Consider the following 24,024-nt stretch of genomic DNA (forward strand, 5'->3'; position numbering starts at 1 on the left):
TGGTGTAAGAATGTCCTAGAGGACAAAGAAGTAGCAGTGGAAGTATAGGGGTTAGGAACTTGGGCTCTGGAATCACATCTCTGCCTTCCAGACCAAGCTTCACCAATCCAGCTATGTGACTCTGGGCAAAGATGACTTCATCTCTCTGAGCCTCAGTTTTTTCATCTGTAAAATGGTCTTTCATCTAAACAAAGCTAATCTTTTACCTAAGAGGAATTCTGGTGCCAACAATGAAGGGGCTACCATTTTTCCAGTACTGATACATATGCAAACAGCTATGTTTCAGCTATTTAAAGGGAGTTATTTATTTGTTCATTTATTTAGCTAATATTTATTGAATGCTGAAATGTGCTCTAAAATTACAGAGCAGATGTATTCATAAGCTGGTTGGCTACTGTTTATTGAAACACTTACTCTGTGCCATGGAAATATGACACAGACAAATGTGGTGCCTGTCTTCATGGACAGTTTTTGTGTTATAGTTGAATTGCAGTATGCATGTACTTACTTTGTGCTAATTCAATGGTATGCTTTTGGGGGAAAGAGAGAGAGAGAGAGAAATAAGATTTTTGAAAATTCAAGCAGTTCCCCTTGCCATTCCACTCTGGAGGTAAAGCATAAAAAGAGCACACGAGTCAGCTCTTTCCTTAGTTGTTCCCAGTGTTACATGCCCCTTGTATCATGAGCAGCTTATAAGGCAACCCCTTCCTTCTCTTTGTTCATCCGTATGTCTGTCTACCTACATAACTACCTGCCAACCAAGCATTTATATGGTGTTTACTCAGGTACTATTCTGAGCAATTGATAAATACGACCTAATTTAACTTGGGTCACAACTCTACAGAGTAGAGAATTTTATATCCCCCTTGTATTCATCAGGCTATGTTAAGCTAGGTTGCAGTTATAAACAATACTGAAATACCTAATAAGAGCTTACTTCTTGCTCGTACAAAGACTGATGCAGGTTGGACAGCCCTTTTGTTTATAGCTATTTAGAACATATGATTTTTGAGGTCACTTGAAAGAAAAGAGGAGGCACCCTAGATCTTCACCTTCTCAGTCTTGAACGTTCTTAACCTTCTCACCTCTCCTCACAGAGCCTGACCCCAAACCAACTGCAAGGGAAGCTGAGATCCATAAGGGAACACTAGATATTCCATGAATACTAGCTGTCCCAGTGACAGCCATATTTCAGAGAAAGAAATGCGGCACAGAGATAACTTAGCTGCCCAAGGTCACAAGCTAGCAAACACCGAGACGGGACTGAACCCAGGCAGCCTGGCTCCCGAGTCCATGCCGTTAAGAATGGCTAATCCATCTGCTCCACTGCCTCTTAGATCACCTGGTACTCACAGTGGTCAGGCCTCAGAGGGGGAGAACACTGCTATGTGACACTAATTGAAAGATGCTACGGGTAATTTAAGGTTTGCTACGGGGAAATTTTGATAGATGTGACGTTCATCTTACGTGCTGATTTCAGAGTGCAGCTGTTATGGGAGATACAACTCTGTATATTATGTGTGTGTTAGCGTTTATCGCCTCAGAGAACCCCATCTCCCAGCCTGCGGAGCCATCTAAAATGTGAGTTTGACTCTATTTTAATGTTCTTGGTAAGACAAATTCTACCAAGCCCGGCTGTCTTTGTTGCTTGATGTCATTATATTGTCAGATCACAGCTGGTAGGTTAGGATCATTTGTCAGGGGTGGCATGGGTGGCCAATCGCTTTTCACATAAATGCTGGGCCCTTCTCCTACAGGTTCCCCATAATTTAGCATACTCTTCACTCTGTCCATCCTTTCTGAGTTACCCATTTCTTTTCTGTGACTTTTTTCTTTAAATAACTGCATTTTATGTAGTTATTTTATATAGACATCGACAACACTTAAAATTTTTTCTTAAGTTTATAAAATTAAGATTTATCGCATATAAAGCAAACATATTTGTTAAATAAACTGTACGGTGAAAAGGAAATGTTTAAAATTAAGGATAATCATAGAATTAAATCACACTAGACCTAAAAATCTTTCAAAAGGATGTTTCACTCCAGAGGGCAGGAACACAACTTTTATTTTCTTTTCTAAATTATTTTGTAGTTTTTCATGTCCTCTACAGAGTTACTTGAAGAGTTAAAAACAATTACAAAACCAGGGGTACCTGGGTGGCTCAGTCGGTTAAACGTCTGACTCTTCATTTCAGTGCATGATCTCAGGGTGGTGGGATCAAGCCCTACATCGGGCAGTCTGCTTAGGATTCTCTTTCCCTCTCCCTCTGCCCCTCTCCCTGCTTGTGTGCTCACATTCTCTTTTTCTCTCTCTCTCTCAAAAATAAATAAATAAATAAATAAATAAATAAATAAATAAATAAATAAATAAAATCTTAAAACAATTACAAAACTAAAGGGTATTTATTCTACTTTTTAAAATTCCATTTTCTTGCTTCTTCTGGTAGACATTTATGCTTTTCCCCCCTCTGCATTGATTTCCTCCTTTGTGTTCAGAACTGCCTGTAACTGGAAGGATCACCTCTTTCCCATTCTCAGTCCATGTGGACAGGGAGCTAATTCCACCTGGGGCTTTGGGCTGGGTGTGTGACTGGCCAATCAGAGCAGCAAGTCCCCCTGACCACCGCGGTTGCCCCCAAATTGGTTCAATCACTTGTACCCCAAGATTTTTCAGGAAGCAACCAGGAAACTTTTTCTCTCTTTTCCTCTAGATTTGGAGCTTTGAGGTCGTAAGCCTTGAGCTGTGGAGGGCAGCCACCTGAAGAGGCTGCGCCTCAGGTAACGGCAGAACCGAGAGGCAGCCAGCCTGGGTTTCCATGGCGTTGTTTTGGGCCTCTCTATTTGGCCATGCCTAAAGCCAACTCTACCCCTCTTAATTAAGCTTTTTTAAAAATTTTTAATTTTTTATTTAAGCCAGCTTGAGTTAGGTTTCTACTACTTGCAAATGAAGGAGTCCTGACTTATACGTGCTCCTACAGGGTATTGCCCCAAATACCCGCCAGTATTCTGGATTAGTCAGCTTTCTCTAGGCTCTGTTGCAGTAACAAATAACCCTCAAATCTCAGTGCCTTACAATGGCAAACATTTATTCTTCACCCTATTTTATGTTAGCTGCATGTCACTTTTGGCTCTGCTCCTTGTCCCTTTTCATTCTGGGACCCAGGATGAAGGAATAGCCCACTCCCTCACTCTCATGGCAGAGAGAGAAGAGCAATGGCCAATCCATGCAGTGGCAAGCATTTCTTCTGCTCACATTTCATTGGCCAATACGAGTCCATGGCCAAGCCAAATACAAGTGCTATGGGGAAGGTGACACCACCCCCAGGCAGAAACTGCAAGCCATATGGCGGAGTAGAGATGCACGATTCTCTTCCAGGGTAAAGAGTAATAATTGGGACCAATAACGCAATCTACCACATGCTCTAATCAGAGCTCAGTGAGGGTGTTTTCTTCCCTACCTTTCAACGGTGGTGGATTACATCATATCGCCTGATGGCTTTACTCCTATTTATGAATCTGGCATCATCCTCCTTTGTGGTATAGAGTCCTGACTCAACCAGCCAATCAGAAACAATGAAACTATTTGCTATGATATTGAGAACAAGAAGAGTTTCACTTTTTATTTTGACTGAAAAGAATTGGTCAGATTCATTTGCAAAAATAAATCACTAAATAAGCACAAGGAACAAAAGTGCCCTGCTGCCTATCTGGTCCCATGCCCCAGGGGAGAAGGCTCATGAAAGACATCATTAAAGCTGAGATCTTCAATGAGACAAAGATTGTATTTTAGAAAAGAAAAGCTTGCTTTGGGTGAAATGTCTTTTCAGCTAAGTTCTACCCTTGGACAAAAAAAAAAAGGAAAAAATCCACGATACTTTCATGTCGGTGAAAGGTATCTTATGACCAAAAGCTGAGGTGAAAACAAAAGTGTCACCATGCCATTTGAGGACAAGCACCAGCCATATGATGGTGTGTTTGTGTGAAAGTTAACAGTCGAAAGGAAAACGCTCGTGCCTTCTAAACGGCACAGGAAATAGCATGTGTGTTGTGCTAAAGATCATAATTAAATGGCACAGCAGAAAATGTGCTGTCATGCACTGTCAAAAGAAAACATCTTTTTTTTTTTTTTAAGACAGGGTGTGTGTGTGAGTGGGGAGGGGCAGATGGAGAGGGAGAGAGAGAATCTCAAGCAGCCTCCACATCCAGCACAGAGCCCGACCGACATGGGCTCTCATGACCCTGAGATCATGACCTGAGCCAAAAATCAAGAATCAGATGCTTAACCGACAGAGCCTCCCAAGCGCCCCAGGAAAAAATCATTTTATTTTATTTTGTCTTATAGAAGGATACTCCAGAGGCCAGGAGTCTCCTGAGGATAATAAATCATCTTTGTTCTTTATATTAGCATATAGGAAGGAAGGAGAGCTGTTTCCTGAATTCAGGACATGCTGGGATGCATAAATCCTCTAAGCGCCTCTTTCTTGCTGGAAGTTTGGCATGTGGGTGGCCCTTTCTCTTTGGCACACAGTTCTGCTTCCTTTCTTTCCTCCTGTTGTTTCTAGGTGACTCTTTGGGAATAAGCTCAGGGAGCCTGTGGGAAGCAGCATGGCAGAAACATCTGGGTTCCAGTGAGCTCTGCCATTTATTAGTTGGTGTATTTGTTTGCCATAGCTGCTTAATAAATTACCACAAAACTGGTCGCTTAAAACAACACAAACTTATTCTCTTATAGTTTTGGAGGCTGGAAGTCCAAAACCAATTCATTCTGGAGCCTCTAGAGGAAAATTTGTTTTCTTGCCTTCTCCAATTTCTGGAGGTTCCCTGTATTCCAGAGGGCACGTGACCCCTTTGCATCACCCTAACCTTGGTGTCCGTCATCACATCTATTTCTGTAGTGGCATCTCCCTCTGCATCCTTCTCACAAGGCTACTTGTGACTACATCATTGGCCCACCTGGATAACCCAGGATAATCTCAAAAATCTTAACTTAATTACTTCTACAAAGTGTCTTTTGCCATGTAAGGGGACACGTATATTCAAGAGTCTGGGAATTGGATGAGGACATCTTGGGAAACTATTATGCAGCCTGCCACAGTCAGGCAACCTGGAATAATCCCTTCATAAGCCATGCTCCTCTCTTCTGTTCCATGGGGATGGCATTGCAGGGTGGCCGTGAGGTTTAAGATGGTATCAGAGTGCTTTGTCACAAGCAACAGAAATTTTAAAGGCTACTTAAGGAAAAGGGCATATGCTGGAAGAAAAAGCATAACTCGCAAACATGAAGGAAAAGGTAAGGACCTGGCTTTGGAAAGCGGGTATAGGGATGCAAGAAGCACAGACCCATGTTTTCAAGACAACACTGCCAGGAAGAATGCTCTGGTCTCTGCCAGTCTACTCAAGATTCACTTTCTAGGGAAATAGCACCTGGTTGGCTAAGCTTGGGTGTCAGGTGTACTCCTCGTTCATGAGAGGGCAAGGTGCTATGACCCACATTCCCCCCAACAGAGGGAGGTGTTGCTGTCAAAGCAAAATCTGAGGCCTGTACCACAAGAAAGGGGAGAGTACGATCAGTAGATAAAAATTAAAGATATCCATTGCAGAGGGCTCAGGGTAGGTGTCCAAAGAATGACTGCTTGCATTTTATCCTTAATCTTAGGAGAATAGTAGTCACTACTTTAGCAAGATGAAATGTGGATAGCAGAATAACCAAGCAAGAGAAAGACCAAATATCTGCTCTGCCACTGATAAATCCTGACATTAAAGAAAATTCTGTTGTGTTTTTTTTTTAAGATTTATTTATTTATTTGAGAGAGAGCACGAGCAGGGGGAGGGGCAGAGGGGATGCAGACTCCCAGCTGAGCAGGGAGCCTGATGTGGGGCTTGATCTCCTCACCAGTTGATCATGACCTGAGCCAAAACCAAGAGTCGGATGCTTAACCAACGGAGCCACCCAGGCGCCCCTAAATATTCATTCTTTCAAAAGTACTTATTGAATGCTTATTTTTTTCCAGGCACTTTTCTAGGTACTGTAGGTAGAGTGGAGAACGAGAGAGAGAAAGTCTTGGCCCCCATAAAGTTTACATTTTAGTGGGAAAACAGTCAATGACCAAAGGCAACAAACTTATTGTATAACGTATAGAAAACTCAGGAGCTCTGAGGAAAAATCAGTGTAAGTGGACAGAGCATCCCAGGGCTGGGATGAGGGCTGCTGCTGTTTAGAGAAGCCAGGGAAGGTACACTTCTCTAAGGAGGTAATATTTGCACAGAAGCCTCTAAGCCTATAGCCTATAAGAAAGATCAGAATGTGTTCCAGGTGAGGAGAACATCTACTCTGAAGGCCCTGAGATGGGAACAAACTTGGCTAGTGAGACAAGAGGAGATGAGGGAGGCCGAGAGAGTGGTTGGAAATAAAGCCAGACAGGCAGGCTAGGTTGTACCGAACTTGGGTGGGCCTTTGGGTACCATGGTAAAAGTACTTTTTTTTCCCTCTGAGCATGACAGAGAACTATTGGAGGGTTTTGAGCAGAAGATCGAGGGAATCTGATTTATCTTTTAAGAAGATCACTCTGGGGGCGCCTGGGTGGCTCAGTTGGTTGAGTGTCCAACTCTTGATTTTGGCTCAGATCATGATCTCAGGGTCCTGGGATCAAGCCATACATCAGACTCCACGCTCAGCAGGGACCCTGCTTGAGATTCTCTCCCTCTCCCTCTGCCCCTCCCCCTGCTCACATACACACACACACGCATGCACACACACACACACACACACTCTCTCTCTCTCTCTCTCTTTCTCTGAAATAAATAAATAAATCTTTTTATAAAAAAAGATCACTCTGGCAGCTGGCAGGGGAGTTGACTGAAGTCAGCTCCAACAGTACAAGTGGCCAGTGGGAGAGCCTAGGGCAGGCAGGCAGATGATGGCAGCTTGGAGTGTGGGAGGCAAGAAGAGGTTGGATTTGGGATATTTTGATGTTGGAACCAAGAGGACTTATTGATGGATTGGATGTGGGGTGAGAGAGAAGTCAAGTATGACTTGGAGATTTCAGGCCTGAGCAACCGGCTGAATGGGGAGCCAGTTACTGAAATGGAGTGGCAGAAATTAGAGTTCTGTTTTGAAAATTTAAGGGCTTTATGTAAAAATGACAACTTTTAGGGAATAAAAATATGAAGCTTTTGGGACACCTGGGTGGCTCAGTCGATTAAGTGTCTGGCTTTTGGTTTCGGCTCAGGTCATGACCTCATGGGTCATGGGATGGAGCCCTGAGTCAGGCTCTGCGCTCTGTGAGGAGTGTGCTTGAAGATTCTCTCCCCTTTGCCCCCACCCCCTGCCTCCATGGTGTGCGTGCTTGGGCACTCTCTCTCAAATAAATAAGTAAATCTTTTTTAAAAAAATATGAAACTTCCTTTTTATCTTTTCCCCAGTAACTGCCCTACCATAGCACAGTGGATCTCCCTTCCATCTGGGAGGCAGCCCTTTAAATAACTTTTTGGACAAATTCCATAAGTTCCTTGTCACTCTCTGTTTTTAGACGGTCTTATTTCACTGGATTCATCCCATTTGGTTTTAAATCTTTAGTCCTCAACCTCATCTTAGATGTAAACCTCATCTTCCTCCTCTTTCCCTAGCTCCAGCCACAATTGTCAATGATTCAGGGGTCCCTGAGCTTTGAAGGCTATTTTCATTAGCCTCTAACTGAGATTTAGCCTCACTTTTAATCATGAACGTGGGCAACAAACCTCAGGAGTGTCCACAGTACCAGTGTCTTCATCACTAACAGCAATCAGATTTTTTCACATCCCAATCTAGTTGTTGCAGTGATCCTGAAATATCATTTACTCTTGTTACTTCTTCCAAATAACAGTAGCTAATTGACCTGCCATTAGCTCTTCTTACTTACTGCATATTCTGGAAGCACATATATTATTATATCACCAACTGGGTTTTTAAAAATACTTTGAAAACTATATTGCAATATAATTGGTTTGCTTTGAAATATTTACTTTCATATTTTATTAAATATTATTTAGAGAAGAAATCCAAACTGCCAGCGTAAAAAGGGATCCATGACACAAAGCCAGTTAAGATCCCCTTCAAGAGATTTGGAAGCCGTGAAGAGGGAGGTGGTTTGCCCTTCCCATATACCCACCCCTGCCCAGGTTCAGGTTCTGGAGCAGGAGGAGGGAGATTGGGAAGGAGGCAGGTCTCCTTCAGGTTTTCCTTTAGTCACATTGGAGAAAACATGTAATCCATTAAAAAGAGGCTCAATAACACAGCACTCTGGGCATGTTTATCAAAACGCATCAAGTATCACAACCCTGATTTTCAAGATAGTTCTATCTGCAGGGTGGGCACGTGGCCTTCTCAAATCATTAGGTGAGCTCTGATGACCAGACCTATATGCCAATTCCGATGATGGGGCTGGTAAAATGGGAGTCAATTCTGTGTTTAACTTAGGAGGGTGATTCAGCTGATGCTGGGGTAATAACTGCTTGTCGGTCTCCCAGGGTAGAGTTAGTGAGGGGGCGAAAGCCAGATCACATCCTAGTAACCATGGTTTCTAAACACACTTTAAGGCTGCTGGAGAGTAATGTAGCTGGCTCTCCCTTTCTGGTTTTCAGAGCTGTTCCTCACATCATAGAAAAGAGTCCTATGAGATTCTGTCCTAATGTCTGGTCACTGTATATCTGGATGCCCCATTCCAGATAATCTCTATTATACTTCTTCCAAATATCTGAAGTTTATTACTCAAGACTGATGCCTCTACCAGAATGTTTGGGAAACCATTTAAGGCCGAGGGCAGGGACTGGATAATCTCTTTTGCTGTTTATGATGGGTAGATGTTATCAAATACTAGGCCCTTGAAAGGCTTTATAAATGATGGTTGATTTAGGGCCTGTGTCATTTTGTAAATGGCTTTGCATCAGGATTGTGCTCTCATGTTTCAAGAAAACAACTTAATCTCTTACCTAATGAAAAGCGGATAGAATTTGAATTCCAAGATTCAGTTTTCAATATAAAGCGAGCTTTTCTCCTTTCTGCTTTATTCTGTTTAAATGCCATTTGGGGATGGTCCCTCTTGTTTTATTTTATTTTTTTTTTTTTATTTATTTATTTATTTATTTATTTATTTATTTTTTTTAATTTATAATGATTTTTTATTATATTATGTTAGTCACCATACAGTACATCCCCGGTTTTCGATGTAAGGCTCGATGATTCATTAGTTGTGTATAACACCCAGTGCACCATGCAATATGTGCCCTCCTTACTACCCATCACCGGTCTATCCCATTCCCCCACCCCCCTCCCCTCTGGTCCCTCTTGTTTTAGAACTGGATGCAGAAATTCATAAAGACTAACTTCTCAGATTTCCTTGTGTATTTTGAAAGCATGCTGCAGCTTCTTTAGGTCCTACAAATCTTTTACTTTGCACCCAAAAAGGAGGAAGCAATTGTGGGTTTATGCATACACACAGAATCAGAAAAATAAATTCTCAGAATTATAGCATCAATTCTTATGATTCAAATATTTTATTCACATTTAAGAAAAAAAGAAAAGTGGGGCACGTGGGTGGTGCAGTTGGTTGAGCGTCGGACTCTTGACTTCCACTCAGGTCGTGATCTCAGGTTTGTGAGATGAAGCCCTGAGTCAGCCTGCTTGAGATTCTCTCTTTCCCTCTCCCTCTCCCTCTTCCACTCCCACTCATGCTCTCTCTTTCTAAAAATAAATAAATAAATAAATCTTAAAAAAAAAAAAACGGATAAAGGATAAGGACATGACAAATGAGCATCACCAGTAAGACAGGTCTTGGAAACACACTCAGTGGTACTGTTTTGCCTGTTGAAACATGCAAACCCGTCTGCTCTGGGGACTCCCTTGAGGCAGGAGCCTCTGCTGCTACCTTCTCCTTTGATTGACATGGCACCTTGTCCCCCTCCTGAGTTCCCCAATGATGAGTGGTTGCCTCTACTCCATCTCTATTTTTATTTGACCTGAAGCCAGTTGCACTGATTCCAAAAAAGAGAAAAGGACCTTACGTGGCTTCTATCCCTTCAGGCTGACCTGCTGAAATGATTGATAATTCCCAGGGACTACTCTTGGAAGATTAAGTCCTTTTCATTTGGCCTGATTTACACTGGCTCTCTCATACTTACTCTTGGTTTGGGAACGAGACAGTGCCCCATTATTTAGCCATGAAAACAGGGATGTCACTAAAGGTGGCCTCATATTACTGCTTAAAGGCCTATTAGAAATCTCATTTTGCTTTTTGGAGATTCATTGTGATGCAAAGCCAGTCGGGGTTTCATTACTGGTGAAAGGCCTTTGTTGGGCTGGCCCAGCCTGTTGTCCCAAGATTTGCAGTTCTCCTTTCCTACTGCTATTCCAAAACAGGAATACTGTTACTTTGAGGATTTCATGACATCAGTAGAAAAAAATATACTTAAGGCAGGAAAATTGCAGCAGAACAGAAAGGCGCCATCAAATCTCCCCTCAGATACAAGTGACAAACTCCATTTGTTCTGCTGTCCTGACATCAGATTTCCCTGTGGAACGTCAGACAAATGAATACCTGCCAAGTTATTACTGTAAGAATTAATGAAGAGGGCATTTTCTATGATTACGCCTCCCCCCCCCCCCCAGTTTTTTCTTCTAAGCAAATGACTGTGTTTTCTTCTATTAAACACGCACAGCTGCGAGACCCTGAATTCCACATCAGTGACCTTGTGAGCTGCCTTCTCTTCTCCTTAGGCCACTCCCTGTGCTTCCTGGGCCAAAAGATTCTCAGCAGGATATGGTCAGTGACCTTGAATGAGTCACTTCACACCTCTGTGCCTCAGTTTCTTCATTCTAAAAGAAGGATAACAATCACTCGTTACTCAAATTGTGAGGATTTAATGAAATAATGTATGGAAAGTGCTTAGGACACTGTGCCAGGCAGAGAGGCTCATTCCACAAACATTTACCACGTACCCACTAGAAATGGTGTCCCTACCTCTAAGGTTCTCGCTGGCTTTGATGTCTTTGATTCTGGAATAATTCCTAAGCGTTGGGACTACCAAGAGGAACAAACACAGGCCGGTCTCTGCCCTCGAGGAGCCTTCAGTCCGGTTGAGGATTGGGGTATTCATTAGATAACTACACAGAGTTACATCTCCGAATTGGGCCAAGGACTAGGAAGGAAAATTACACAGAGCTCCACTGGGTCCTAACCTAATCAAAGAACACCTTTCCGTAATCGGAAAAAAGAGTAAGAGTGAACCAGAAGGAAGAAGTGTCAGTCCCCTCACCCCCAACCTTGAGCCCCTACCGGAGGGCAGATGAGCCCCACACCCTGAGCATGGCTTAGCTGGAAGAGCATGGGCTGGGTTTCAGTGCCCTCTGGCCCACCGGCTGAGTGTCTTTGAGCACCAACCTGCACAGCTGTACACAGTGCCCCTGGCTGGGGAAGGGGGATATTGGAGGCAGAGGAAAGCCCCTCTGCAAAGGCCCTGGGGTGGGAGGGCACTTTTGAAGAACTGAAAAGGGCCAGCATGGCTGGAACACAACGAGCAAGCAATGCTTATAGGAGGGGAGTCCAGAAAGCTCTTAGTAAACATCAGCTAGTATTAATGTACGATAATGTTAGTCTCGTAAATCCATTGCCAGCACACCAAGGTCTCCTTAGAAACACCAAATTCTCTCCAGAAGCCATTGATTTTTAACTAGTGAAGGAGAATTACTTCAGAGATGTGATTCGTTTGTGTCACACAACTGAGATTCCAAGAATAAGGACAATGGATGAGTACAGACATTTAGTGTGGAAAGCAGGCCTCTGGCAAAATGTGAATGCTCCACTGCAGCCCAGAGAGCCAGGTATTACGCAAGAAGAAGTGAAAACAAAAAGAGAACCAAACAAAATTTTTAAAAAGCCACCACATCATGCAAATAAAAATGGAAACAGAACATTAGGGAAAGGTTTCTAACAATGCTGTCATTTTGAGGGTGTAATTATCTCTCCAAAGAAATAGAAGAATCATCTTTACTTGGTCTCTTCGAAGGGACCTGCCCAGCCCAAGACCCAGAACCTGGGAACAACACCGCACTCCCTTGAAATGATCTCAGTAACCCCAAGATTCTTCTGGGCTTTGATTTCTTTGATTCTGGAATAATTCGAAAGCACATTCATTCATTCAAACAAATGTGCTGTATCAAGGGTGGGTTGTTGTTGTTGTTGTTGTTGTTGTTGTTGTTGTTGTTGTTGTTTAAAATCAGAGTTTAGAGGGAAATAAAACCACACGTCCTGGAGAATCATGTAATGTTGCCACTTAGCTTTGCAGTCTGTGCCATGCTTGGCGTCTGCGAGTGTTTGCCCAGTGAAAAGTCTGGTGTCAGCAGAGCATTGAGAGAGAAGCCTAAGCCTTGGGATCTGATGGGGCTGGGCTCAGATCCCAACCAGGCCACCTACAAGCTGTGTGACCTTGGGTAGGTTAGTCAACTTCTCTGTACGATGGGAGTTACTATAAACTCAAAATGATGGCTGTTGTTAGGGAGAACTCTGAGGCCAGGGAACTTAGGAACCCCTCACTTTGCCTTTCTGGGGATCCTGCCCTGGGAGCAGCCTCCACGTGCCCCACATCCTTTCTGAGGTTTATTTCTTTGTACTATATCTAAAAAGGCTTAACTTGGCTTTTCAGAGGTAGCCGTGCTTTAGAGAAATGTGAGGAAACAAAATTAAATCATACTTATAAGATCTTGTCAGGAGTTAGTGTTTCTATGCAACTTTAGGGGGAAAAAAAAGAGCATTTCACCATGATTTTTAAATGTGGTATCTCTGATCAAACATCCCATCACAATCTGAAAATTCCCACAAGAGCAAACAATGTCAACTGACCCAGCACTTGAGATATTTTATTGTCTATTAAGATGTAGTAGCAGAACTTAACTTAAAAATGTGCCTGAATTCAAGCCACATTAAACTGGAATGCGCACACAATTTATCAGAGATAAATTCCAATATATTTGCCTTCAGGAAAGAGATGAACTACTTAATTTCCCTTCAGTAGAAAGGTAGAAAAAGAATCCTTTATTATGTCTCAGTCATAATGCAGTATTTAAAAGTCCCCCCTGCTTTGTCTTTGGTTTTATGTCTACAGAATCTTATGGATGTCCCACCTTTAGGACTCGCATGCAGCTTTCGCAGCCTGAGTGAGCCTTTCAAAGCAGGACAGGCTAACAGTGACTTAAGATTATGCTGGTTAAAAACAAAACAAAATGAATCCATCTAGGATTTTTAAAATAAAACACACTAAATCCTAACTTTTCTATCAAAAATGGCATTGTTGCTTTCTAAGAATGGAAATGGACGAGGCAGTTAATCAGAGAGGCCATTATCTTGTCAAAGGGCTTGACGAGGCTGAAGGATGGATTCTCATGGGCGTAAGACCATTTTATTGCTTTTCAGCCCCCGGCCGCCGATCCCACTTTCCCTCCTGCTGACAGAAGAAGAGGCAGCACTGCGCATTCAATCCTTCTGGAGAGCCTATCTGGTAAGAGTCATGTGCAATTATGGCATTTTGCCTGATGGGGAATTTTTGTGATGTGGAGGGCCCATGGGAAAACTGTTAGATGAATTTGAAATAGAGGGTACTATAGCTAACATCCAAAGCTCAGAAATAGGATTCTCTGTAAAATACATCTCAAAGAGTGATTTAGAATTTTAACCAAAACTTATGTTGCAGTGGTTATTAAAAATACCCTCCTCTTAATGTTGGGTTGACTGGCCTGTATTACCTAAAAAATAATATCATATCCATGCAAAGAGCAATACCGTGTTCATTTTAGGAAAAAAAAATAGAAAATTACAGAGCAAATACAAATTTTTGAGTCACTGAAATTATTACCCCAAAATAATCGTTGTTGGCAGTTTGGTATAAAAATTTCCAAACCTTAAAAATCTTAATGGATAGGGTAGGGGATGGGCAAAACAGTTGAAGGGGATAAGAGTACACTTACGTTGGTGAGCACTGAGTCATATGTGGAACCATCAAATGGCTATATTGTACACCTAAAACTTATATTGAACTACATGGGAATGCAAATGAAAAAAATAAAATAAAATAAAGCTTAAAAAATCTTAAAAGACGGAATAATATATAAACACATATCATATGTTAGAAGGAACCTTTTCTTTTGAAACCTGTCTTTTCTAGCCATTAGTTATTCCCAGTTTATCATTATTATAATAAATGCTGTAATAGATATCTTTGTGCAGGCATCTTTGCACATTTTCTGGTTGTTCATGTAGGACAAATTCTAGAGGCGGAATTTCTAGGTCAAAAGGTGAGTTCCTTTCTAAAGTTCCTGATCCGTATTGTCATGTGGCCCTTCAGGAAGGATGTACTTTGAAAAATTCTTACCAAATACATATGAGAGTGGCATGTGTCTCGTGCTAAAAAGCGTACATCCTCTTCAATTTGTTGGCAGAGTATCAACATCGAGAAGCTTCCAGGTAAACATGAAGCTCCCATTCTAAGTAGAAGCATGTCTCCACCCAAGTTGGAGTGTTAAACATCAGTGGAATGAGTTTAGATTGGATTTCAGGGGTGGTAAATCACCACAGGAAAGGTCTCAGTGGATTTACGTGGAGGCCAAAGATGCATGTTGATGCACTCCTCAGAGTTACTACAGGAGACGTAGGCTGAGGGGAACACATCAGCAAACAAGTCTCCATGAAGAAGTTAGATTTCTTCTAACGAGATACAATTAATAAATCAACAAGCAAAATATTTGTTAAATGACCATTAAGTGGGACTGTCCTTTATTACAAGGAGCTTACGACTGTCTCAGGCAATATCGTCCAGTCATTCCCCTCCTTTTGTACATGGCACATTCCTGAACACCTGGGTCGAAGTCTGGCATGGAGGTTAAATAATAGACTTGCACATTATAAGGAGCAGTTTGTTCCCAAAGAGTTAAAAACCAGTTATAAAACCCTCTATTATACGCCACGATTTGGATATAACTTTTGATGTCATAGGTTTTCAGCATTTCATACATATTTTATACACGTGGTCTTTTTCCTTCATAATCGAATATCAGCAAGTTAGTTTTAGTTCAGGGATGCCCAACCTTTGGTGAAAAATTTCTGGCTTCCACATGCTTTCTAAGCTCTGCCTTTGTCGTCAGCGTATTTCATTTGTAAGACTTACACTTATTACACTAGAATTAGCCATTTTACTTTCCCATTTTCTGATCCTTGTAACGAAACCGTTAAGAGCAAAATGCAATAAAATAGTGATTTTCAAAATTTCCTTTCTTGGAAACAGCAAAGCCCTTTCTTCAAACCAAATCATACTCAGAAACCTAGAATATAACCAGTATGTTAACAGGAAAAGAGGATGTTCTGTCCCGGATTCTCCCATGCAATAAGACTTTCACACACAGGGGCCTGTGTTACAGGCACAGCATGAAAAACAGAGACATCTTTCTCTACTTATCATGGGCTTACATCCTTATAAATCCATTGTAAGTGGAAATATTGTGAGTTGAAAATGCATTTAATACACCTAACCCACTGGACATCATAGTTTAGCTTAGGCTATAAACATGCTCAAAACATTTACGTTTTGCGTTGGGCAGAATCATCCCCTATAAAGTCTATTTTATAATAAAGTGTTGAATAGCTCATGGAACTTATTGAATACTACACCGAAAGTGAAAAATAGAATAGTTGAATGGGTACAGAATGGTCATCAGTGTATTGGTTTTGACCCTGGTGATCAGCTGGTTGACTGGGCGCTACAGCTCACTGCCACTGCCCCGGATCATGAGAGTATTGGACAGCATATCGCTCACCCAGGAAATGATCAAAATTCAAAATTTAAAGTACAGTTTCTACTTAAGGCATATGACTTTCAAACCATTGTATAAAGTGTAATCACTGTAAGTTGGGGCGGGGGGACAGAGGGAGTCTGTAGTCTGTAAAACAGCTGAATTCAGCTCATCGCACCAACAAACACTGCCATATAAAAAGATATCAAAATGGCTCAAAATTTAACTGGTTATAATACTGTCATCACGCAATAGCTAGAAATGTTCCTTATGGTACAAAAGATCTGTATAGGGCTAAGTGTATACTGTGTGAGAGTTAGGGTTGTTCAAATCCAAATTTCTCCTGTGCTATATATATAACCAAAGGGTGCCAAGTAGAGACGGGGGGAAGAGCCTAAGTTGTTGCTAGAAGGAAGGATGTCTGATATGTGGGATGACCTCAGAAGCTTCCACAAAAAAAGGAGGGACTTGGGGCGCCTGGGTAGCGCAGTCGTTAAAGCGTCTGCCTTCGGCTCAGGGCGTGATCCTGGTGATCCGGGATCGAGTCCCACATCAGGCTCTTCCGCTATGAGCCTGCTTCTTCCTCTCCCACTCCCCCTGCTGTGTTCCCTCTCTCGCTGGCTGTCTCTCTGTCACATAAATAAATAAAATCTTTAAAAAAAAAAAAAAAAAGGAGGGACTTGATCTCAGCCTTAAAAGAAAGATGGGACGCTAGAATATCAGTTGGGGACAAGATGGTATCTGATGAAGAAATAGCATATGTATATATATACATATATATGTATATATAATACCATTTTTTATTAAAACACGTGCTGTATAGGGGCACCTGGGTGACTCAGTTAAGCGGCCAGCTTTTGATTTCGGCTCAGTCGTGATCTCAGGGTCCTGGGATCGAGCCAGGCTTTGGGCTCCCTGCTCAGCAGGGAGTCTGCTCTCCCCCTCCCTCTGCCCCTGCTCGTTCTCTCTCTCTCTCTCAAATAAATAAAGTCTTTTAAAAAGAAAAGGTATTGACAAGCGGATCCTAAAATTCATATGAAAATGTAAGGGACCCCAAATAGTCAAAACAGCCTTGAAAAAGAACAAAATTGGACGACTCATACTTCTCTATTGCAAAACTTACTATAAAGGTATAGTAATCAAGTGCTAGTGGCATAGGGACAGGCATAGATCAATGGAATAGAATTGAGAGTCCAGAAATAAACCCTTACATTTATGGTCAATTGATTCTTAACAAGAGTGCCAAGACCATTCGATGGGGAAAGAATAGTCTTTTCAACACATAGTGCTGCAACACCTGAGTATCCACATGCAGAAGAATAAAGTTGGACCCCTACCTCATACAATATACAAAAATTCATCCAAAATTAATCAAAGACCTAAATGAAAATGCTATAACTATAGAAGTCTGAAAAGAAGATATAGGTGTAAATTTTCATGACTTTGGATTAAACAACAGTTTCCACAACAAAAAGCACAAGCAACAAGAGAAGAAAAATACATCAGACTTCATCAAAATTAAAACGTTTTGGCTCTTGGTGTGCCTGGGTGGTTCAGTCGGTTAAGCCTCTGCTTTCGGCTCAGATCATGATCTCAGGGTCCTGGGATGAAACCCCACATCTGGCTCCCTCCTCAGCAGGGAGTCTGCTTCTTCCTCTCCCTCGGGCCCTGCGCGCCCCTGCCGCCCGCTTGTGCTCGCCTGCACTCTCTCTCTCAAATAAATAAAATCTAAACAACAACAACAGAAACACCCAAACTTTTGGTTCTTAAGAATACCATCAAGTCAACAAAAAGACAATCCACAGAATGGAAGAAAATATTTGCAAATCACATATCAGACAAGGGTCTAATATCCCGAATATATAAAGAATTCTCACAACCCGACAAATAACCCAATTACAAAACTGGCAAGGGATTCGAATAGACACTTCTTCAAAGAATATATGCAAATGGCCAAGAGGCACATGAAAAGATGTAGGAAATGCAAAACAAAACCACAGTGAGATGCCACTTCACACCCACCAGCATGGCTAGAATCCAAAAGGCAATAACAGTGTTGGCGAGAATGTAGAGATCTTGGAAGGGCTCGCACACTGCTGGCGAGAATGGGAAATGGTGCAGCCACTTTGGAAAGCAGTTTGGCAGTTCGTCAAAGATCTAAACATTGAGTCACTGCTCCATGACTCAGCAATCCTACTCCTAGGTATATATTTAAGGTAATTGAAAGCATCTGTCCATACAAACACTTGTATGTGAATGTTCGTGGAAGCATTACTCACAACAGCCAGAATGTGGGAAACAATCAAAATGTCCACCAACTGATGAATGGATATGTAAAAAGTGGTACATCCAGATGATGGAACGTTAGTCAGCCATAGAAAGGAATGAAGAATGAAGTACTGATACATGCTATGAAACGGATGAACCTTGAACACATTATGCTAAGTAGAAGGAACCAGACATAAAAGGCCACATATTCCATTTAAATAAATGTCCAGAATAGGTAAATCCCTAGACGGAAACCAGGTTAGTGGTGGTCAGGGACTGGAAGAAGAGAGGAACGAGGAGTGACTGCTAACAGTGGCATTGTTTTGGGTGATGGAAATGTTCTGGAATTAGGTGATGGAGATGGTGGTACAACTGTGAATAAAAACCATTGAATTGTAAACTTTAAAAAGGGTGCTTTTTATGTTATGTAAATTCTGTGTAAGCAAACAAACAAATGAATAATGGGAAAAAATACAAAGCAAGCCATTTCATACGTTTTAACCATGTGTTCTTCTGACACAGGGTCTTGATTTTTGACCTGATTTTTAAACAACGAACATCCTAAGACCAGAAAAGGGGATTTTCAGGAATTCACGAAGTGTTCTGTCACAGGCAGCACTCGCACAGACTCCCCTCTTCTTACACACTCCCGTGTAGTTTTATTGCACTTACCATGAAGGGTTTGCAATTAATGAAAACCTTTACTTGAACTTTCTTAAACACTGTGAGGGAAAAATATAGCCCCCCACAAAATTGTTTTGTATGGTAAACTATGCATACCATGAAATTTACCATTTAAACCGTTTTTCAGTTGTTTAGTTCAGTGGCATTAAGCACATTCACACTGTTGTGCAGCCATCATCACCATCGATTTCTAGAACTTTCTTTTCATCTTTCTAAACTGAAACTCTGTCCCCACCAAACAATAACTCCTCCCTATGCCCTCCTTCCCACAGCCCCTGGCAGCCACCCTTTTATTTTCTGTCTCTATGGTTTGACTACCTAGATACCTCATACAAGCGGAATCATACAGTATTTGTCCTTTTGTGACTGGCTTATTACTTCACATAATTGTCGCATGTGTCAGAACTTCTTTCCTAAAAAGGAGGAAGAAGACTGAATAATAATAATATTCTTGACAGGAAGTTTTAAAATCCAGAAAGCTGACATCCTCACTTGTTAACATAAAACTAGCTGGACATCTCATAAAAATATATTTTAACCGACCACATTAAAAGAAATGTCACGTGGTATGAACAGCTATGTGTGGTGAACCATTCTTGGTAGCTGTGACTTTATAATTAGCCTTATAAATAGGTTCTGGTAGTTATTACTAGATGTTAAACACATCTGTAAAAGTAGACATGCTCTCGTTCCTTCTTTCCAAAATACTAGGTTAACAGTTAGAAAGCCAGATTGTTTCAACATGCAAAACTGAACTTTTTTTTTTTTTAAAGCTGTTTGGATATTGTGAATGAAGCTGGTCCTTTGAACACTTTCCTTTCTTAAGTGTGATTGGTGATAAGCTGCATTACCACATCAGTGGTGCTCTTCTGCTGCTGAAATGCTGGATGTTACAGGTGACCATGAGTAGAGAAAACTCTGCTCTCCTATGAAGTTCAAATGAGGTTCCCATGGGCCATAAGGATTGAAATTTCTTTAATGATTTAGGAGGCAGAGACCAGATAAATCCACTGAATATTGATTCTGTCTAAATAAGCTTCGGGTGTTTTATGCCTTCTGCCCATTTGTTTTATTTTATTCTGTCTAACTCAGCCTAGACTCCAGCGTGGCATAGAGTCTTCCCTCCTCCCAGGATTAATGCCCCCTCCAGGCACTGTGACAGGTGACAATCACAAAGCCCATCAATCATGACTGTTTTCGTTCATTTGGTGAACAATACAGTGCAAGGTTGCTCCAGCAGCCCCTTTGTGGCTTTGCAAAAAAAAAAGAAAAGAAAAGAAAAGAAAAGAAAGAAAGTAAAAGACTGGCAATCTCGATTTCCACCTGCAGAGAACAATGAGAATCTGCATTTATACCTTTGTCTATTGTGCAATGAGCTGGGGTGGTTGACGTGGCCCTGAGGAGAAACAGCTTGCTATAAACAAAGAGTACAGGTTTAGAGTTGGACAGCCCCCCTCCCCCTGGTTGTAGAGGTGGGTCTGTGCCGGCTTAGACACTTGAATATTGCATCCCTCTGGCTACAGGGTTTAGTTCATGACGGGCAAGGGACCTAAATCAGGCCAGTCACACCCAGTGAAACCATCCTGGGAGTCTCACAGGAGTTGTTGAGACAGAGCAGCTTGCTTGGCATGGGGGTTGCTGGGAGGCCAGGCTATCCGCACACATCTTGGCACTGAGTGAAAAACCTGACGGAAAAGTGACTGCAGAGGCAAGAGAGCTGGGAGCCAGGGGGCGCTGAGCCTTGAAGGCCATGGAGCACCTGGATTCAGCGGTGCCAGTGAGTCTCTTCCAGATGGGTTTCTGTCACAATCTAGAGTCCTGACAATGGTCATTTTCAAGACAAAAAGTTCTAGACTCTTGATTACTTGCACATGAAGGAGGATATTGGCACAAAATAAAAATCTGGGTCAACTCGTGTAGAGAAATCATTCCACATTGTCCCAGGGAAAGACTGTGGCCTATATGGACTTGCCTATAGCTGGAGAGGGGAAGCCTACCCCAAGGAGCAAATTTTTCTAAAACATACCTATTATTTTTATTTTTAAGTAATACATTTCCATTGTGTAAAAAAGGATAATACATAGAAGTTTTTTTTTTAATTTAATGTATTTATCCTTCTAGAATTTTTCCTGTTTACATAGCAAAATTGTGATGATAAACACTGTTTTGTGCCTGCTTTTTCCCCTTAGTGATATATTGAGAATCTCCTTCTTTGTCAGTATACCAAGATCTGTCTTACAAATTGTAACGGCTCTATGATACATAATTTATTTAACCAGAGTTTGACATTCTAGTTTTCACTCCTATAGAAAATACATTATGAAAAATATCCTTGTTCATATGTCCTTGCACACTTATCTGATTTTCTTTATAAGGTTAATTGCTAGAAGTGGAATTGATGGCTCGAAAAGTAAGCACCTTTTTTCAGAGTTTTGCCAATAATGGCTATATTACCCCCTAGAGAGGCTAGAGACTAGCTTCTAGACTTATTTACATGCACCAGCAATATAGACAAATGTGCCCTGGTGTAGGTCTTGATGGGAGAGTGAAGAGAGGAAGAAGTAAGAGATTGGGACCATGAAGTATGTCTAGGGATGTTGGAGTTGCATGAACACTGTGCAGGAGGGTATAAATGGGTAAAACAATGTGTCCAGTTGTGTGGGTTGTCCACTGCACAACTCTGTCTAGGGAGTACCATTTGCTGTCAATACAGCAGACCTCTGAGGCTAGAAGAAGCCTGGGAGGTGGTGACTGAGTGGCCACTTGTTTTATCTTTCTTTTAATCCCACTGGGCTTGGTATCTCCTGGTCTATTCTGATAGCTAGAGGCCAGATAAGTGAAGATCGTCTCTGTGATACAATCTAAATGCACTACCAGAATCAGAGTTTCCTTCCTGAAAGCCTGCAGCAAGTTTGAGATTAAGTAAAATGTAAAACAATTAATAGTCAATAATGTAGCAATTATAAAATAAAGACTGGGCATTTACTGAATGGAATATTATTATGTCAATACTAAAAATAATAAACAGAGCATAGTAACAAGATGGAGATTGCCATGGTACATTAGGTGAAGAAAGAATAAAATGTCTTATATGTAGATTATTTATAATTATGTTAAAAATACGGATATGTAGATAGTCCACTAGAAACAAATATATAAAATAATATTGTAGTTGTTCAGAGGTAGGATAAGGAGTGACGTTTTTGCCCTCCACTTTTTTCTATTTTTCAAATTAACTGCAAAGAATATATTGTTTTTATAGAAGAATAAAAATATTATCTAAATAGAGACTTGGAAACCTACATTCAACCATGATAATTTTTTACCCTTTTCCTCTTTAGTTCAAATTTGGCATCATAAGACTATTATTCCTGAGTCTTTTTAAGGCTGTGTGTGTGTGTGTGTGTGTGTGTGTGTGTGTGTGTGTGTGTGTATGTGTGTGGTTAGAAAAGATCTAGGTATTTATGCTCAAATAATATAGTAGGTTGCAAGGAAATTTGATTATTTTGCCTATAGCCCTCCTGTTACAGTGTTAATTAACAAGAAATAACAGACCACAAGTCATTTGGAGAGCGGTTTGATTTCACAAACAAAGAAAGCCTTTCACAGCACATGTGTTAGACTTCACTAGAGAAAACCCATCGGATCAGCCGACAATTTAAAAGGCAGGGGAGAAATATTGCCATTTCTCTCTTCAGAGCATTCTGAAGATTCTCAATGAAAAGTGGTGTGTGTTCCAAAAGAATTGAAAGTGGGGTCTCAAATAGGTATTTGTATACCTGTGTTCATAGCATTGGCACTACTTAAATCATGGAAGCACCTCAAGTGTTCATCGACACATAAATGGATAAGGAAAATGTGACATATACATGCAATGTAATATTACTCAGCCTTAAAAAGGAAAGAAATCTGTCATATGCTACAACGTAGATAAGGCTAAATGAAATAAGCCAGTCACAAAAAGACAAATACTGTATGAGTCCACTTACATGAGGACTTAGAATAGTAAGAATCATAAAGACAGAAAGTATAGGGGTTGTTGCCAGGGGCTAGAGAGAGGGTAAATGGGGAGTCAGTGTTCAGTGATTACAGCTTCAGTTTTATGAGATGGAAAGAGTCCTGGGGAAGGATGCTGGCGATGTTTGCACAACTATGTGAGTGGACTTAATATCACTGTACCGTACGCTTAAAAATGGTTAAGGTGGGGGGCGCTTGGGTGGCACAGCGGTTAAGCGTCTGCCTTCGGCTCAGGGCGTGATCCCGCGTTCTGGGATCGAGCCCCACATCAGGCTCTTCCTGCTTCTTCCTCTCCCACGCCCCCTGCTTGTGTTCCCTCTCTCGCTGGCTGTCTCTATCTCTGTCGAATAAATAAATAAAATCTTTAAAAAAAATTTCCTTAAAAATGGTTAAGGTGGTAAATTTTATGTTAAGTGTATTTTACCACAATAAAAAAAAAAAAAAGCAAGAGATGGGTGTTCTGTGTTTGATTTGATTTAACTTGATTTTCCCCTCTGAAAAACCATTCCTTTCTATTTAGAGATGACCTATATGGTTAGGTAGGAAATGGGTGACAAAAACAGCCCAAGATAAAAACCAAGCAACTATGAAAATGCTCTTCAAAGAAGACAAAGTTTTGTAGTTCCTCCCATATTTTTTCTGCAGAAAGCAGAAATTCCAAGTTGAGGCTCTGTACTTAGAGGAAGAGAAATTTTTGTCCGCTTCAGGCAGCTGGCCGGGCTGTTAGGCATGACCAAAAAAAAGTTGTTTTTGAAAGATCACTTGAAGGTCTCATTGTTAGCCCTAACTTTCTTGTTCTGGAAAGTTGTGCCTGAGTGGAAAGACTTATTTTATTCTATGTAAAACATGCCCTTTGGCTACTTGTTAATAATATGGACTCTACCAGCGGACAGATCTGTTTGAATCTGTACGTCAGGTTATTGATGACTTTGAGTGGGTTATTTAACTTCTGAACGACAGTTTCCTACTTGTAACACAGGACTATTAATGATTCCCACCTATGAAGGTGGAATCAGATGGTTAGTCCACATTTTGGCCTCAACACAGTGCCAGGCACATAGTAAATCCACAATAAATGTTAACTGTTGTTGTTGTTACTGTTATTATTTAACTAGTATTACTGGTTCCATCTTACTTCATGGGGCTTTTTTTTTTTTAAGCTTTACACCCAACATGGCGCTTGAACTCAAGCAACCCCGAGATCAAAAGTTTCATGCTCTAGCCTGGGCCAGCCAGGCACCA

The 24,024-nt window shown here is 41.3% G+C and overlaps 1 protein-coding gene across 2 annotated transcripts in view; it reads left to right on the top strand.

Moving 5' to 3' along the window:
• IQCK (IQ motif containing K) overlaps positions 1–24,024 on the top strand; it is a 117,341-nt gene that overhangs the window by 41,289 nt on the left and 52,028 nt on the right. For both annotated transcript variants that reach the window (XM_026520222.4, XM_048224687.2), the window contains one exon: positions 13,445–13,529. In XM_026520222.4, the coding sequence (XP_026376007.3) occupies positions 13,445–13,529 (85 nt within the window). The remainder of the gene's footprint in view (positions 1–13,444; positions 13,530–24,024) is intronic.

The sequence above is a fragment of the Ursus arctos genome, unplaced genomic scaffold, assembly GCF_023065955.2.
Source record: "Ursus arctos isolate Adak ecotype North America unplaced genomic scaffold, UrsArc2.0 scaffold_2, whole genome shotgun sequence".
Taxonomy (NCBI): domain Eukaryota; kingdom Metazoa; phylum Chordata; class Mammalia; order Carnivora; family Ursidae; genus Ursus; species Ursus arctos.